Source organism: Piliocolobus tephrosceles, chromosome 5 (assembly GCF_002776525.5).
Source record: "Piliocolobus tephrosceles isolate RC106 chromosome 5, ASM277652v3, whole genome shotgun sequence".
NCBI lineage: Eukaryota > Metazoa > Chordata > Mammalia > Primates > Cercopithecidae > Piliocolobus > Piliocolobus tephrosceles.
The window spans coordinates 132,265,537-132,284,628 of record NC_045438.1 but is presented as its reverse complement, the minus strand read 5'-3'; the positions used below and the strand labels follow the sequence as shown (position 1 = coordinate 132,284,628).

Sequence of the window (19,092 nt, the reverse complement as noted above, 5' to 3'; positions counted from 1 at the left end):
ACCAGATGACAGCACTTTTGTCAGGATGTGCCCTTGGCCTTACTGTGAGGGGAGGGTCCACTGCCCTGCAACACTGAGGTGGGTGGAAGAAGTACATGCAGTCGGGGCAAGAGAAGTCTCTTCATATGCACAGTGATTCAGGAGACTAGCTTCCTAAGAACAAAAGTCAGTCCCAGCTTCCCTGAGATGGAAAAGCACTTTGCATGAAGATGGTGACACAGTTTTGAAATTAACACTTGAAATTAGGCGTTCTAATGGTTTGTGGACAAAGGGGTTAGTTAAAAGCAGCCACCAGCACTCTGCCTCTGAGTTATATGCCACTATTTGCTTTAAATCACATCACAATCCCTTCTTGGCCTTTTTGCTAAGATCAAATGCAGTATCTGTTCTTATCAGTTTAATAAATCACATCACATATTTCTACTACTGTTTTCAAACAGTTTATTCATAAGTTTAAAAGTTAAAATGTGGGCATTTCCCCCTAAAACAAATCATCCCCTGCCACTCCCCCACACAAAGGCTCTCCCAACACTGCAGTTACTTCTCTTTACCCAGGCTTACTACACATTCTTGCAAAACACACAGGAGTCAACACCCCAACTATTTGGTAATACAAAGAGACTACAAAGTTACACAAAAGAATCTCATTTACTTCCTTTTCACTAGCCGGCTATGAATGAAAGACTGAGAGGCAAACACATCACCTTCATCCAGAGTTGAGACTTCCCTAACCTTTTTTCTTCCTCTAAGAAGTTAAAACTCAAAGCAGTTTCACTGACAACCGTAACTCTGATATTCCATTCTTCTCTTCTGAATGGCTAAGCTAGGACATACTTTCCTTTCAAAACTGATCTTCACAACCTCATTACTGGCAGAAAGCAGGCTCCCAGCTGCAGCTTGGCCACAATGCTCTGCAGCAGGCGAAGTTCCCACACAGGTGCAAATGATGCTTTAAGAGTTATCAAAACGTTTTAAAAAATAATGCATTAATATGGAGCCTCCACATTTTTCTGACAAAATTCCTCTAAAGGTGGTGGCAGCTGTGAAACAGAAGGCACTTTGTGTTATACAATTCAGAGGGTCTCTCATGAGAGAACACCACAGCAGAGAGACCCAATCCGCCTAAGTTGCAGGCGACCCTTTAGGGTGGGGAGGAGTATCCCCCAGGAAGGCATCTGCAAAGGAAAAAATTAATCATGATTCCAAGGCAAAGTGGCTACTTAAAGTTGAGAGAGAAGAAATACCAAGAGAGAAGACAAAACATGGTTGCGCCAAGGACTGAGGAGTGAGCTTTACAAGGACTTGTCAGCTGGCTCTACTTCTATTGGGCTGGTTCCTTCACCATTTCCAAAGAGGTTCTGGAGACCTTGCAGGAACAGGAAAAGCACCTTAGCCAAGAGGGTTCCAGGCCTCCTGCCTAGGCCTGGGCTCTCCTTGTTAAGTTCCCAGGAATAAACTGAGTTCCCGTTGGCAGCACTTGTAGGTATTGTTGGTCCACGGCAACATCTGTCTTAGGGATTTTCTGGTACAGCCATGAAGAGAAAGTGAGGGTTTTCCACATAATCCGGGATTCCTTGGCAATGCCCAAAGACTTTCTGGGCCTTCTAAGAGCAACAATGGATCAAGCTGGTAACCCCCATCAACACTCAGAAAAGCAGCATGGGTATAGATGGGGGACAGGGAGGAGATAAATCAATGGATTGACAGTCTTTATCTTAGTACCATAAATAAAGTGCACCATGAATGGAGGCTATAAGCCACTCGCCTGAGGCTGAGGTATGGGTAGAAACTACCATCACCACCCTCAGGGTGGTGGATCATTTCCTTCAGCCAGAATCCTGGCTGCTGAGACTGTCTTTATTGCTTTATTTCCTTAGTACTATGGAACTTTTAGCTATAAAGGAAATACTTGGTGGGCTTGGCAGAGAGCGTGTCACAAAATCACAGGAATTGGCTGATATTCGATGACTATACAAGACAATCTCAGTAATGTTGGATGCTGGCTGTTTTTCCCCTTCATTCTGATGAACTTAGGAAAACTCAAGTTGTTTTTAAAACACCTACCAAATTGGCTCATGATGCTTCGAAAGAAGCAGGATAGCTGTTTATGGCCGATGCAGTAGAAATGGTTGTCTTTGTTTACAGTTTTTCAGACGCATTATGGAAGAAAATCCTCTTACAATCACATTTCAGGAGACTTTACTACGACATACTGGTGGGTTCCATCAACTTCTTGGAAGCTCTTCAAGAGTGTGAGAGGAAAAGAGTGATGTTGCACAAAGAACTCTGTTCCATGTAGGATTCCATGGCAAGAGAATTATTTTGCTGCTTTCATGTAGGAAGGTATTGCCCCCCTTGCAGTCAGGCCCTCAAAGCGCTTGTACGTGTAATTGATGAAGACCCAGTCTTTGTTCTTGTAGTCAGTCTCAGGGTGATTACTTGTGGCCACTGGGAAAGAAATAGATGTGAGAGTTGATTCACTGCCTTACCTCCAAAGGACTACTCACGGTGCTGAAGATGGCGCTCTGAAGAACATACCAGTTTCTATTTGGTAAAGCTTATTTTTCACTCTATGAATATTTTTTTTTTTTTTTTTTTTTTTGAGACAGAGTCTCGCTCTGTCGCCAGGTTGGAGTGCAGTGGCACGATCTCGGCTCACTGCAACTTCTGCCTCCTGGGTTCAAGCGATTCTCCTGCCTCAGCCTGTCGAGAAGCTGATACTACAGGCATGCACCACCACACCCAGCTAATTTTTGTATTTTTAGTAGAGATGAGGTTTCACCATGTTGGCCAGGATAGTCTCGATCTCTTGACCTCGTGATCTGCCCACCTCGGCCTCCCAAAGTGCTGGGATTTCAGGCGTGAGCCACCGTGCCTGGCCTCACTCTGTGAATTTTCTACATTTTCTTGCTCATGTTCTTTAAATCTTGTATTTCTCCACAAATTTTTTAATGTTTTATTTTCCCATTCCTGTAATTTCAGATTACCTAACACTTAGTAAATAACAAAGGAACAGATTTTTGTAACTTACCCAGTTGAGCAGTCTAAACATGGGAGCTGATACTCATTTTCCATTCACCAAGGTTTCACCACTACCTAGCATTAGAACTGGAAAAGTACTTACAAAGAACCTGAAGAACTGAAGTTCCTCTCCATGTTCACTACCCTGACTTGTAAACATCATCCCAAAATTGGGGGTAAATAATGTGCTTATAAGGCAGCAGGAGACAATGCTGGTGGTGTTACCTGTTGGCTTAAGAATATCAGATTCTGGAAACTCATCGAAGTTTGAAGTATCATCAATGCTTTTGATTTCAATAGATATTGCAGCAGGTCTCTCTCTGCCAAGAATACACATGCCAAAAATTACTAAGTTAGTAATCATATGGATCATACCACTCAAGTCTTTCTCAAAAAAAGACCCCTGGTCTGACATGAGAAGACTCTTCACTGGCAGGCAGCATTTACTTTTTCTGAAAAACTTACAAAAACTGACCAACCAAGCCAAATGACTGTACCCAAACAAAGTAAATTATGATTTAAAAAAAAACTCAATCATTCACAGCTAGAAAGAAAGACAAGAATAACTAAAACTTGAAGTTAGTGCAATTCCCCCAATGGCCTGTCCTGTCTACTAAAAAGGGAAACTGAACCTCTAAATGTCCCCTTGTGTAGGGCTCTGCCCTTCTTCTACTGGAGGTGCCAACGAGTAGGATAGCTAAAAAAGTGGCAAAGGTAAAAAATTACAAGCAGCACATCAGAACACAATTATAAAATAAATGAAAACTTCTTCACCTTCTATTTAATAACCAATGACTGAATGAAAAGGCCTGGACTACAGCAGGTGGTCTAGGCTCTCACGGCTATTGGCCGTAGTCTACAACCCCCACCATAAAAATTTTCACTCTCCCCTTTCCCTCTCCACTTCTACCCCTCCAATCCTTCCTCCACTCCTTTCTCCCTTCTCTATGTTTCAGTGATACCTTCCACCCTGTGGGCAGGAACAGGCCCGCTGGTGGGCCCTAAGAGGTTGCTGCGTTCTAGGTAAAGGGTAAATACACTTCCTAGATGCTCCCTCCACCACAAAAAACAAAGTTCACTTCACTTTGTAAATAACTGCTAGATTCAATATATTCCATGACACATGGCTGACAAAAAACCCAATGCCCAATCACCATGAATGAAAATCAGGAAAAGATCCTAGATCTCTAAGAAGCTCTCTTCCCTTACTTGGCTTGCCAATGATGGTCCTTCCAAATTATTATTAAGTAAACTAGAGACTTTCTGAAATAACTCTGAAAGTGTTTATATGGATATACCTGATATGTTCCCAGTCAACGCCTTCAAAAAAAGAGTTACTTTTTATTTCCTCAACTCCAGGAGCTCCAATTCTATGTTCCCATTCACAGCAGAATCTGGAAAAGACAGAGGCCTTTCAGCACACCTCAAGCAGTCTCTTCAGAAAAAGAAAAACTTTTTTTTTTTTTGAGACAAGGTCTCACTCTGTCACCCAGGCTGGAGTGCAGTAGCACAATCAAGGCTCACTGCAGCTTCAACTTCCTGGGCTCAAGTGATCCTCCCATCTCAGCCTCCCAAGTAGCTGGGACCACAGGTTCCACCATGCCCAGTCAATTTTTTTTTAGAGGTGGGGTTTTGCTGTGTTGTCCAGGCTAGTCTCAAATTCCTGGGCTCAAGTGATCCCCCTGCCTCAGCCTCCCAAAATGCTGGGATTATAGGCATGAGCCACCACGCACAGCCTTTTTATTCATTTAAAGAGAGGAACAGGAGGAAACAGAAAGTAGATTCAGGAGATAACAACAGTTTTTAAAAAATGGAATTATTCATATGAAAAAGCTGAGAAAGAAGGTGGATGGATGTTCTCTAATACCTCAAAATTAGATCCTTGGCCTTCTCAGAGATGGGAACTTCCGGAGGAAAAGTCAAAGTTTCTTTCCAGTTCATCACCTTCTTGTATGTCTCTTGAGGGGTCTCAGAACAGAAAGGTGGGTAGCCTGTAATAAAAAGGAGCTTCGGAGCTTTTACACTCCAGAACTTTGAATCTGACCAAGATTACTCTCCTTAATACAATTCTGTATGTCCTTTTTTTTTTTTTTTTTTTTTTGAGACAGGGTCTCACTCTGTTACCTAGGCTGAGTGCAGTGGTGCAATCATGGTTCACTATAGCCTTGAATTCCTGCCTCAGCCTCCCCAGTAGGTGGGACTACAGAAGAGCATCACCATACCCAGCTGATTTTTTATTTTTCTTTTGTAAAGACAGAGTCTCGCTATGTTGACCAGGCTTGTTTTGAACTCCTGGGTTTAAGCGATCCTACCGCCTCGACCTCCCAAAGTGCTGGGATTACAGGCATAAGCCACTGTGCCCGGCCTGATTCTGTATGTCTTTAATGACTACTGGATTACTCTGTATGGCCATGACATAGACAGGATTTCCACTTATCCCAGAAAATATCTAAACCTATTTTTCATTTTCCCCCAAACTCCCAGACCCAAAGTGAAATCATGCTTCTGGTACCACTAGGAAGTCAGCTAATAGGTAGAGCTGGGAAAAGAAAGGAGGACATAAATAGAATTGCAGGTGTGGGAATCACCATGCCCAAAGAAGAAATGAAAGGATGAAACAATATCATTCCAGAAATACCCTTATATGGGTAAAGTACCAAATAACGTGAATAAGAAAAAAGCATAGATTTTAAAAAGGACCACCATGCGTCTTTTTGAGAACTACAGGCAAGAAGACAAACACGCACACACCCTATCACCCCATCTTCCCTCCAGATGGTGTACGCCCACCTCCACAGGCATTGTTCCCATGTTCCTGAAGCCAAAGCAGGCAGACAGACTCACTCGGAACCAACAAGGATATACTTGCTCGCTGGCATATGACCACCCCCACAGATGCGTCCCATAAACACAGAGATACACCAATACAATAAGAGGCAGAGAGGCCACAGGGTCCCATGATTTGAAAGCTTTGACAGAGGAAGGGGGCAGCATATTAGAAAAGTGAGGCAACGCCCAGTTAAAATGCTCTGCATACAACAGATGTTAATAAGTGCTAGTGACTGAAAGAGCCTCTAGATGGAGAAGATGAAGGTATAAGAGAAAGAAAAACATAAAAAATGATCAACAAAGCAATTGCAGGATGCCAGTAAGCCTAAGAATGGAGTGGGATACATCTTACTGAAAGAGTTGTCATGAAAGAGTTGTCATCTGTCTAAAACAATTCACTTTGAAAGACAAGTGGGGAAATCACTTAGATCACTGCCAATTGAAACAGAGGCTGATATCAATGTAGAAGTCTGTCACGGATGCACAGAAAAAGTCCTCTGAAACCATGCAACTTACCGATGAGCATCTCATACATGATCACCCCAAGCGACCACCAATCACAGAGCTTGTTGTACCCGGTCTGCATGAACACCTCAGGAGCAATGTAGTCAGGAGTGCCTACTGTGGAGAAGGCCTGAAACATGGACCACACATCAGGGAGGCCCAGCCAGGCAGGAGGTGCCCAGAGTTCTGTTCTAGAAACCAAAGGCTATGAATACCACCAGAAGCTACCCCCAAGCTAAATACGTGGGACTGCCCAGTGGCTTAACGGCAAGCTTGATTTGCCAAAGCACTTTCCAAAATGAACAAGAAAGCTTTGTTAATGACGTGGGAGACCTTTCTTAACTATCAGTCACTACGGCGAAGGCATCTCTGTCATAATAACTAGTATTACAATTCACTGAGCACCCATTAGGTACCAGGCTCTGTACTTTATATATAACATGAGTTATATATACATATATATAAAATTTCATATACATGAGCTCATTTAATCCCGACAAAACTTTTCCAAGGAGGACCTTATTAGCCTAACTTTGCAGATACAATTTGATGCTCAAAATGGCTTTGCCCAAGACCCCAGAACTAGTTAGGTGGTAGAGCCCAGTTTAGAGATTAAGTATCTGGCCGGGCGCGGTGGCTCACGCCTGTAATCCCAGCACTTTGAGAGGCTGAAAGGTGAGTGGATCATGAGGTCAAGAGATCGAGACCATCCTGGCCAACATGGTGAAACCCAGTCTCTACTAAAAATACAAAAATTAGGCCGGGCACGGTGGCTCAAGCCTGTAATCCCAGCACTTTGGGAGGCCGAGATGGGCGGATCACGAGGTCAGGAGATCGAGACCATCCTGGCTAACACGGTGAAACCCCGTCTCTACTAAAAACACAAAAAACTAGCCGGGCGAGGTGGTGGGCGCCTGTAGTCCCAGCTACTCGGGAGGCTGAGGCGGGAGAATGGCGTAAACCCGGGGGGCGGAGCTTGCAGTGAGCTGAGATCCGGCCACTGCACTCCAGCCTGGGCGACAGAGCGAGACTCCGTCTCAAAAAAAAAAAAAATTAGCTGGGCATGGTGGGGTGCACCTGTAGTACCAGCTTCTCGAAAGGCTGAGGCAGGAGAATCGCTTGAACCCAGGAGGCAGAAGTTGCAGTGAGCCGAGATCGTGCCACTGCACTCCAGCCTGGTGACAGAATGAGACTCTGTCTCAAAAAAAAAAAAAGATAGAAATGATAATATCTTATTCCATCCCTCTTTCTATGATACACATTCTTTGATTTGACACAATCATAAAGGGAAGCTTTATGATCAAAAGGTAAAGTTATATCCTATAAGTTAATGTTTATAAATACCTATTTACCAAACTTAATTGTTTTTGTACATAGTTCTTGGAGGACTGTTCTCTTTTTCTAAGAGATGGGGGTCTCCCTTTGTAGCCCAAGCTGGAGTGCAGTGGCACAATGATAGTTCACCTCAAACTCCTAGGCTCAAGAGATCTTCCCACGTCAGTCACCAGAGTAGCTACGACCATAGGTGCATGCCACCACACCTGGCTAATTTTTTAATTTTTTTGTAGAGATGGGGTTTTGCCATCTTGCCCAGACTCCTAGGCTCAAATGATCCTCCCACCTCAGCCTCCCAAAGTGCTGGGATTATAGGTGTAAGCCACCATACTCGACCAAGAGAAACATTTTCTGCATTCCAGTATTCTACTCTAACATACCAGGACTGCAAAATAAGAGGAGAAAGTACAATCAAAGCCTCCTAATGTACTTAACATCTGAGGGCTTACCATGTGTAAGGCTCTGATCTAGGTGCTTTAAATATTATATATTATATAAATTTTAAAATTACAGTTGTATTGTTTTTTAAAACATTATGAAATATTACAAACATATACAAAAAAGGAACAGACAATACAGACCCATTACTCATATTAAAGAGATTAAGAAATTGCCATATTTGTCTCAGATCACTTGTCTTTTTTTTTTTTTTTTTTGAGATGAACCACACCTGGTTAATTTTTTGTATTTTTAGTAGAGACAGGGTTTCACTGCATTGGCCAGGCTGGTCACGAACTCCTGACCTCAAGTGATCCACCCGCCTCTGCCTCCCAAAGTGCTGGGATTACAGGAGTGAGCTGCCGCACTGTTTGTCTTAACATTAGTTTTGAGATTTATTCACATAGTTCACTCTAGTTCACTCATTTCTCTGCTGTATGCTATACTGTTATATAAATTAATCACAATAGTTTTTATTCCATCTTCTGTAATGGACAGTTACATTGCTTCCAGTATTTCACTATGACAAGTAACACCTGAATAAACATTCTTGTAATATCTTCTTGGGCACTGTGCAAGCATTTCTCTAGAGTATAAACTAGAATATCGCTGAGCCTTGGGTTATAAGCATCGAAACTTGAGGTATCTTCCATGTCCTCCAAAGTAGTTAGTCCCTATTTAAACTAATCCTGGTGGGGATTAGCTTCTGGTGCTCCACATCTCACCAAGACTTGGCTTTGTCAGATTTTTTATTTTTATTTTTACCAATCTGATGAATATGAAATGGGATCTTTTTTTCTTTTTAAGCAATGGGATCTTGCTCTGTCACCCGGACTGGAGTGCAGTGGTATGATCATAGCTCACTGCAGCCTTGAAATCCTGGCCTCAAGGGATTTTCCTGCCTCAGCCTCCTGAGTAGCTGGGACTGTAGGGATGTGCCAGCATGGCTGGGATCTTGTTTTAATTTGCATTTACTTTATTTCAAGTAGGGCTGAGCACACACACGTATTTTAATTAGCCATCCAGGTTTTTACTATGAATTCCTGTTCAGATCCTTTGTCCACTAGTATTTGCTTAAGTTGTGTTGTCTTTTTTCTTGCTGATTCACAGGAATTCTTTATGAATTCAGGACATTAATCTGTTTAAGATATTTGTATACTGCAAATATCTTCTCCCAGATTGAGGCTCGTTATTTTTGTTGTGATTTTTTTTTAAATGAAGTAGTATTTGTTACCAAAATATGTCACATACATACATGTGTTAATTACATACATTATCAAATTATAATGCATAATCATGAAAATGAATACCCACGAGTTCAACTGAAGAACCAAGTAATAACGATATTATTAAAGCTAAAATTTACTCCTCCCAGTCTCTCCTGCTTCTCTTAATCACTATGCCGAATTTCATGTTTTGTCACTCCTTTGCTTTTAAAAAGAATTTTGCCAGGTATCTCTCTAAATGAGATTTTATTTTTGAGCTTTATTAAAATGGTACCATTCTATATACAGTCTTCTGTTACTAGATTCTTCCTCTCAACTTTATGTTTCTAAAATTGATTCATGCTGTCACACGTAGCTGTAGTTCAATTATTTTTACTGCTGCAAAATATTCTATTCCAGAATGTAACTATTTTCCTGTGGATGGACACTGGGTTATTCCCAGTCTTTTGCTATTATGAAAATGCAATAAACATTCTTCTGCATGTCTCCTGGTTCACATGTGCAATTTCTCCAGGGCTTATGACTAGGGGTAGAATTGCAGTGCTGTAGGGTGTACACACGAACTCTGAAAGGTAATTCCAAAGTAGCTGTACCGTGTGGCTTGTCTTTTCATTTCTTTGTGTCTTTTGATATACAGAAGGTTTTTTTTCCTTAAAGTAGTAAAATAAACCAACTTTTTCCTTTACGAGCTGTACTTCTTGTATCTTATTTAAGAAATCCTTCTTTACTCTGAGGTCATAAAGATACTGCCCTGTATTTTCTTTAAAATTTTTTAAAGTTTAATTTCCCATCTAGAATTGACTTGCATATACTGTACGGTAGGGGTCCATTTTTTCCATATAGCTAAGTGTATGCATTGTGTGTATATATACATGTATAATATATATTTAAATGCAGACATTAAATAACACAAATACCAGTGTTGTCTTTTGTCTTTAAATTTTAAAGACTGAAACGTGGATTAGGCCCTCTCCAAGAATTTTCATTCTAATCATAAAGGTAAGAAATTACAAATACCCTTTAATTTAGAGATAAGGTTTACTCTACCAAAGATGAATGTAAATCTAAGCAGATCTTACTTGTTCAAAGATTTCCATGATAAAACCAGAGGTCTACTGCCAGAGGAAAAGAACTCCTTCAAGCTACCAATGCATTAAAAAAAAGACTCTTAAGAGTTATAAAATATAGCAAACAGCAGGCTCAAACCTGTGAAGGTAAAAGTATTGCTCTTATTCCAGAAACTAGAGTCTGCTGTAGGAGCTCACTCGTATTTTACCACACTTTTTACCACACCGTCTGTATCAGGTGTGTCCTTTCCAATCTAAGGACTGCCCCCTTCCCGAACCTTTGTTGTTTTCCACACCAGGGTGTCCTCCAACTCCAACCTCATAAATCTGCACTCCAGTTTTTCCTTTTCTTGTCTGGGTATTTCAAGTGTCAATGAAAGCTGCAATCTGGAATAGCTCCGTCGGTTGTTAACAGTCATTTCAACCAAATGTGTTTCTAACCTTATGATTTTGTGTCAGGGTTTTAAGAGAAATAAGGCAATTTAATTTCCTAATCACTTCTGTAAATCCTACCCTAAAAAAATAAACTGACCAAGATTGGATGCCTATGTGTCTATTATCTTTTATATCTGCGATTAACTTAAAGCTGACTCATATTAATCAGGTACTGGGGCCTAAGGTTATATAGGACCACATAACAATTTAAAACATTACAATATTACTTAAGCAGGCAAGGAATGAAGCTAAAGCCTCTACATGGACTAAAAAGTAATAGGCTGGGTAGGAATTACATATGTTAGGCTTAACCTAGAGCAGTAAATTTATATTAAGTATTAACGAATATCAATCTTCAGCTAGGTACTAGCTAAATGGGATCACTTAGAAAAGGTCAAAGTAACACAGTTAATTAACATTTAGAAGACTGAAAGGTGGCTTCATTTTCTTCAAGTTATGAAAAGAGATAATATGAGGATGACCTTAATTTACACTTTCCCATTTCTACTGCATATAGTATAAAAAGGCAAGAACCTTAATCATAGCATCAGGGCCTTAAGTCTATTGAGATTTTCAAAAATGTTTTTAACTATTAAATGACATTTAACTGCAAGCACGAACATTGTGAAATTGCTTTCCTTATAGAACTACAGAAATGGTTCCTCTAATCATGACAAGGCCCTTGGGTACACATCAAAGAGCACAAAGCTTGTCTTGGAATATAATGGACAATTCAAGACACTTAAGCCTTATCCCCAAAATACTCGTTAGTACAGGAGCCAAAGGTTAAATGCTGGCCTGCTTGGAAAAAAAAAAAAAGGAAGAAAAGAAAAGAACAGAAATCACAGATTCCTTACCTTCTGTTTCCAAAAAATAGATAAATATTAGTTGCCCAACAATGCAGGAGCTATTATTTAAGACATAACCTCTTCAGTGGAAGTTCTCAACATTCACTGCACAGTAGAATCAGTCTTTTAAAAATCAGATACGATACGATACCCAGACTATATCCCAGACCAACTGAATCATAATCTCTGTGGGTGGAACGTGGACATCAACATGTTCTGAAGTTCCCCAAGTGATTCTGTTGTGCAGCCAAGGTTAAAAACTACTTCTCTGTGGAGAGACATAATAGAAGCACCTGACCAAATTCGTTCCTGACATTCCTGATCCTCAACAAGATATATAAAATATTTTTCAACCACATACAGAATTCAGAAGTTTAAAGAGTAGCAGAGTTCCCAAGGAAGGGAGACTGTTTTGTAACTAACTGTACTAAACTGAAGATTTCCCAAGTAAATGTTGTCTGAGGCCCCACTGATGGGTGGGCTTCAAATAAATCAAAATGAATGCACAACTTTTCTTTGACTCTTTCTTAAACCATCCCATAGGTTTCCATTTTCACATGTAACTGACATCCACCTATTAGTGACTTACTAAGAGTGTTATTAAAGGTACTCTAGAGAACTGTAAATCAGTATTTCACTAGGAATTCTGACTGAAACACAGTATTTGGTAAACTTGCCAAGTTACTACCATATATGTGGACAAACAGAAGTGCTGCCATTTCTAGACAATACATTTGCATGACCATCATTCCAAGTTAGTCAGTTTCCCATTGCTGCTGTTCTGCTTTCCAATGACCAAATGTTAGTTTGGCTTTATCCATCGTCAGTTTCATTTGCTATGGGTTTCTTGCAAAGCTTAAGAATGCAGTGATACACATTTCTATTATCTGGCCAATAACTTTCCAGTAACTGGACACTGGAACATGTACACTGTACTTCAAACAAGAACCAATTAATCAGCTATTGCTAAAAAATAAATTCTCCCTAGGCAGCAATATTTCACTGGTAAATTTGTACTTCCAACATACTATCAAGGTAAACACGATGTTTCTTATTTTTCAGCCTGTAGGACCTAATTTTACATGGGCACAAAGTCAAATGCATCTACATAAGCATTCCCCTTATATTTCTCTCCAATCTTTGTAAGTAAGTTCTTTTTCACATCACAAAGTCAGAAAGTGTGAGGCAAATGAATTGAGGAGTCTTGACTTGCCCTTGCCCGACTGGATCAAAATTTTTAAGACGTTTGAGAACTGATGCCTGAAAACTCTAGGTAGGTATTTGTAGTTAGTTTTGAGAGATCTCCAACTTAAATACAACCCCCTTACCACTACAAAAATAGAGAACAGGTGGGGCAGGAAGGAAAGGTATTGTTACCAAGCTAAAAGGTCAGAATGAGGTCACCCACGGAAAATGTCACAACGAAAACAACCTAATATTACCTGTCCTCCTTCAAAAGATTCCTTTGGGTCCTACCAACCTAACGACAGCACTCTCTTTAGGTAATCTTAAAAGCAAGGGACACACTGCAAATATTTGTCAAATGCAAATTTATGTGCAAATCTTTAGAACTTATACATACTTGGTTTGTAGCATTTCAGAAGCCACAGATATTACTTACTAGCTGACGTCTATTTCTTTTCCAGGTTTCTGCTTTCCTTTTGGAATTCATGTTCTGGAAAGCTGAAAGTAGAGAATACAAGCTGCAGTCAAAGTTCAGACCAAACTGTTTACTACCTTTTTTAGTAGGCTCTTTCAAGTCATATGAAACCCTAAAGTCTTGCTTTTTTTCTACTCATACATCAAAAGCTCCAGATGACACATATCCTAGTAAGTTTACAGTAAGCCCAAATCAGAGGCTGTAAAGCATTAACTTAAAAGACTCACACAGAGTTGTAAAAGGTACTCCCATGTGGATCAAGTGGCCACAGAGGATACAGCACTTAATCAGAATTACAGGGAATTCAGTCTCAACTAGAACTGAGGCCCTAACGTGGACCTACAACAGTCACAATTTCTCAAAATTACCATCAATTTTCCAAGTAGTAGTACCTTATATGATCAGGGACATCTGAATTTAAAATACATGATTTGACATAAGCTTTTCTAGGATGAAATGTAATTTTACTACACAGTTGTCAATGATTTCATAGTGCTCAAGTGGAAGTGACTGTCATAAGGATAAACTTCTTTCTGTCATGAAGGAAAGAAGTACCCAGGATAAATCTAGCCCAGAGCTGTTCCCAGGAGTTTTTCCTCTACTATTTCTGCTTGCCTGTCCCATACTCATCCCCAGTGACCTTCCCAGTAGACCTCTAAAGTAGGTCCCTTTCAACCTCTGCCTTCACACATTTGGTACCATTCATTCATCTTGCCTCACCAGACAACACAAATCACAGGCAAATCTGGGAAGGTATTTTTATTCTCTACACACTCATGCTGTGAGGATCTCCTATCTGTCCTGCATAATTTGGTTACAAGGGAAACAGCTCTTCTAGGCCCAATTAGAACGAAAAGGCTAACGTAATTGTTACCACTTACTGAAATCACTGGGGAGGCTGTGGTTCAGATTCCTATAAAATTCTGTCCTATGTGCTTTTTTCAGTCCTGTGCAAAGACCAAAGTCAGAAAGTTTCACATGGCCCTATGGGGAAGAAACAAGGTGACAGATGGATGAGTATTCTTGGAGGTAGAACAGAACATTACCTTCTACTCCTTCCAGCATCCATTACAGCTCTACAGCCACAGTACACTGCTCCTTCTTTTATTATAGGAAAAATCACGTAATTGCAGAAAAATTTTTTTTAAAATCCCAAATCCTATTATACTAATAAAGCTATTTTCATTTCTGCATATCATCTTTGGTTTTATCCAAATACTGATTTTTAAACATAATTGACCCCTCCTTAGCATCTAGAGACAATTTTATTACTTCTTTAACTCAATCAAATATTCCTGTTTCTATATGGTCTTCAGTTTTTTTTTTGAGACATGGTCTTGCTGTGTCACCCAAGCTGAAGTACAGTGATGTGATCATGGCTCACTGCAGTCTCGACCTACCAGGCTCAAGCAATCCTCCCATCTCAGCTTCCTGAGTAGCTGGGACCTCAAGTGCGTGCCACCACGTCTGACTAATTTTTTAAAATTTTTTGGAGATACAGGGCTTCCCTATGTTTCCCAGGCTGGTCTCAAACTCCTGAGGTCAAGTGATCCTCCCATCCCAGCCTCCCAAAGTTCTGAGATTATAGGCATGTACCACACCTGGCCAAAATTACCACTTTAAAGGTCTCCACAATATTCAATTAACTTGGCACTTCATTGTTTACCTTACCATCCCCCTAATACTGGATGTGCATTCCATTTTCAATTCTTAGCTCTCATACAACATGGATTATCAGGTGCCCTCTGACAGAGTCTATATTCCCAGACCTAACCGGGCATGATTCAGGATAACTTTAATAAATGATTGTTAAATGAAGAGTAAATCTTTTCAAAATTGCTCATATAGCTTTTCCTCCTATTCCATTGGAATAAATTCCAGCAGTAAACTATTTCAAAGACAAAGGGAATAAATATTATTGGATAGTCCTTGATAAATGCTACTGCCACGAGATCCTTCGGCTTCTAGCCGGAAGCCTCTGTGGTCACTGGTGCCTTTTACCTGAGTTTTACTCAGGTCTGCTGGGCTCATTCCGCCAACTCAGCCTGGTAGGCTTGTGCTACCAGCCCGGACCTCAAATCTGCCAAGGGCAAGACAAGCAGAGTGGCAAGGAGTGTGTGAGTGCAGGGTCCAGCCACTGCACACAGCCAGGCACACTGGCGGCCACTGCACACAGCCAGGCACAGCAGGCAGCTCCAGGCGCCAGTACAGGTGCTGGCTCCATGCAAGCCTGCAGTTGGATGAGATGCACTGCAAGGGGCTTCTGCTGTGGGCACCTGCATATGGACAAGGCGAATGCAGTGGCACCTGGAAGCTTGGAGATGCCAGAAACTGCAGAGCCCTAAAGAGGGTGTCACAGCCCTGGCTCAGGAAGCCCCCAGGTCTGGGCTCCCCGAAAGGGCCACAGCGCTTCTCTCCTTCTTGTTGCCTGCAACACGGCGAGCAAGGGAGATATATTTCAGTCCTGTTCGTGTTACAGCTCTTTCAGCCCCACCATTTGGTGGGTCCCAGGTTTTTGTCCCGCATTCAGGAAGAATGAGGTATACGGACAACTGTAGGGTGAGCAAGGTGAAGAGGAGCTTTATTGAGTGACAGTACAGCTCTCAGGAGACCCGAAGTGGGTTGCTCCTTTCCGCGGGCAGGTCATCCTGGCATCTGTGCAGCCTCAGTGCAGAAAAGACCCAGAGTGGGTACCTCCCATACACAGGCAGGTCATCCCATCTGTAGGGGTTCAGTAAGTGTGGTGGGAAAAATTGTAGAAAGACGCAAACCTTCTTAGAAGGCTGGGAAGTTTTACAAAAGCTTCAGAAAAGGATTTGGCTGAAGGCATTCAGATTCTCTTATCCAGTGCCTGAAGACTTAGGTTAGATAACAAGGGGGATGTAAAGAAACTGATCTAGATAAGTTAAGTTTACTTAGGCCTCAGAACCTGGCCTTTAATAATCGAAATGCAGGACTGCTGTCTCCGGAGATGGGGTGGGGTTGGGGGTGTGGAGCGGGACAACCATGTTAATTACCCACAAGTGTGTTGACTGAAGGCCTTTGTCATTAAATCTGTACTAAATAGTTGCCCGCAGCACCAGCTTTTCAGGGCCGAGGCTGCTACAACTCTTTCTGCAGGCAGCCCAGTCCCCTAGCCCGTTCTTTCACTGGATATCTGTGTCAGAGTGCATTTTTTCATCCATCACTGGGGTCGCAGTCTGCAGGTTGGACCCGGCACCATCTGTAGGACCCGGCACAAGTCTGTAGCCCTTAGGAGACCCAGAGCAGATAGCTCCTTTCTGCAGCAGGTTGTCTGACATCTGCCAGAGTCTGAGTCCAGGGTTTTTATGGGTTTCAAAAGAGAAAAAGTGTGTGCTGATTGGTCCATGGGCAGTCACAGGCAGGCCCGGAAAAAACACCACAAGTTCTTACTATGGGCCACAGAGTCCAGCCCGAACTGACAGCCTGGCCCTCAGGCTTCAGGCCATCCCTGGCTTGAAGGTAGGGCTTCACCAGGGACCCACCCCTTTCCACCCAGGAGCCTGTCTGCCTCTTATGGCCATCAATCATTTTGTCCACAGTGCCAGGCTGTTGGTGCAAAGGAGCATCTACAGACCTGCACCCAACTGCCCTCTTCCCCTGCTTGGCCTCCCTCTCATGCTTCTTGGCACCCAAAGTCCGGAGGGGGCTGAGGCTGCAGGGGGCTGGTGTGTCAGCACCGCCCCAAGTGTGCGCACACCCGATCAGGTCTCAATAGAACCCAGGCTCAGCCTCAACTTTGCTATGAAATTGGAGTGGACACCAGGAGCACAGAGAGGTCAGGCAGCAGGAACAGGCACTTCCAAGGTCATGGGCTTCCTTGGACCTGGGTCCTGGGCTTCCCAGGACCCTGTGAGCACAGGGATGCCCAGGTCTGCAGCTGTGGCTGGGCAGCTGCAGCTGTGCCTGAGAGGGCAGGGCTCCCGCTTGTTCCCTGCTCCTGCCAGCTCCATGGAGCACACAGCCCTGACTGTGCCTCCCTCACTGCAGCTGGCATCTTCCCAGCAGAGGCTCCAGACAGGCCACCGCTGCCATCACGACAATACTGTATTCCAATCATAAATCTCTAACTTTGTAATTTTCATAAAGGAAAACTTACACCTTCTATGAGTCAGGCACCTTGATCGATGCTTTAATTGTGTTGTCTCATTTAAAACCCTTAAACTACACATCACAGACTTAGAGCTGTTAAATGGCTTGCCGTTAAAATGGCAGAACCGGCCGGGCGCGGTGGCTGACACCTGTAATCCCAGCACTTTGGGAGGCTGAGACGGGCAGATCACAAGGTCAGGAGATCGAGACCATCCTAGCTAACACGGTGAAACCCCGTCTCTACTAAAAATACAAAAAAAATTAGCCAGGCGTGGTGGCGGGCGCCTGTAGTCCCAGCTACACTAGAGGCTGAGGCAGGAAAATGGCGTGAACCTGGGAGGCGGAGCTTGCAGTGAGCTGAGATTGTGCCACTGCACTCCAGCCTGGGCAATAGAGCGAGACACCGTCTCAAAAAAAAAAAAAAAAAAAAAAATGGCAGAACCAAAACCAGAAATCAGCCCATGCTCTTCCTCCCAGACCAGGATGATTTTACCCTGCCATCTAATCTCATCTGGAAAATGAAAGTAAAGATATCTTTTTGGTAGGAATGGGCAGTAATGCATGTGAGACTCCTAACACAGTACCTGGCACATAACTAGCCCTAAGGAAAAAGTAGGTATTCTTGGGGTGGCAAAATTTTCACTAGATGGAGAGTTGAAATAAAAAACATAAGAGGGAATCCTGATGCTCAGAGATCTACCTTGCTCAGGGTTACACAATCAGAAGTGGTGCGGCCAAAATTTGAGCCCAAATGACTTCAATGTCTGTGGTCTTTCCAGAATACCACCTTTCTCAAGGACATCATCAGGCTTAAACATACAAATTTTCCAAGATACAAGGCTATAGGAGCCCTGCTCAGATGGGTCAAATTTTATTATGCTTTGTTTTAAAAGAAATCCAATTAGGTTTGGATGTGTGTATGTACGTATGTACACAGCAAGGTAAACTGCCAAACACAGACAGCTTCGAGCCTATTAACTCAGTATCCTTTTTTTTTTTTTTCTTTTTCTTTTTGAGACAGAGTCTCGCTCTGTCACCCAGGCTGAAGTGCAGTGGCACCATCTTGGCTCACTGCAAACTCTGCCTCCTGGGTTCAAGAAATTCTCTGCTTCAGCCTCCTGAGTAACTGGGATTACAGGTGCCCGCCATCAGGTCTGGCTAATTTTTTTGTATTTTTAGTAGAGATGGGGTTTCACCAACTTGGCCACGCTGGTCTTGAATTCCTGACCTCATGATCCACCCACCTCGGCCTCCCAAAGAGCTGGGATTACAAGAGTGAGCCACCATGCCTGACCTCAGTATCTTTTTTTGAAGATTTGCAAGTAACTTATTCTACAAGCCAAGGAAGTTTATAGTTCTCATGATTACATATCTTACCTGGACAACTCGAAGAAAGGACTAAGAAAAAATTGTTTTCGGCTGGACACAGTGGCTCACACCTGTAATCCCAACACTTTGGGAGGCCAAGGCGGGTGAATCACCTGAGGTCAGGAGTTCAAGACTAGTCTGGCCAATAGAGTGAAACCCTGTCTCTACTAAAAATACAAAAATTAACTGGGCATGATGGTGCACGCCTGTAATCCCAGCTACTTGGGAGGCTGAGGCAGAATTGCTTG

At 42.4% G+C, this 19,092-nt stretch overlaps 1 protein-coding gene and 1 pseudogene across 2 annotated transcripts in view; one reads left to right on the top strand and one right to left on the bottom strand.

The window, feature by feature from the left end:
* The first annotated feature begins 344 nt into the window (after positions 1 to 344).
* On the top strand, positions 345 to 483 carry LOC111543208 (annotated as a pseudogene).
* The window catches only part of STK38 (serine/threonine kinase 38), a 56,957-nt gene continuing 38,289 nt past the window's right edge, over positions 425 to 19,092 (bottom strand). Inside the window, exons 8-14 of one of the 2 annotated variants that reach the window (XM_023212659.3) lie at positions 14,245 to 14,347; positions 13,325 to 13,386; positions 6,367 to 6,484; positions 4,889 to 5,012; positions 4,320 to 4,415; positions 3,247 to 3,341; positions 425 to 2,448 (exon numbers count right to left, since the gene is read on the bottom strand). In XM_023212659.3, coding sequence (XP_023068427.1) covers positions 2,318 to 2,448; positions 3,247 to 3,341; positions 4,320 to 4,415; positions 4,889 to 5,012; positions 6,367 to 6,484; positions 13,325 to 13,386; positions 14,245 to 14,347 — 729 coding nt within the window. In that variant the 3' untranslated portion in view covers positions 425 to 2,317. The remainder of the gene's footprint in view (positions 2,449 to 3,246; positions 3,342 to 4,319; positions 4,416 to 4,888; positions 5,013 to 6,366; positions 6,485 to 13,324; positions 13,387 to 14,244; positions 14,348 to 19,092) is intronic. The other variant, XM_023212660.3, reaches the window with a different exon arrangement.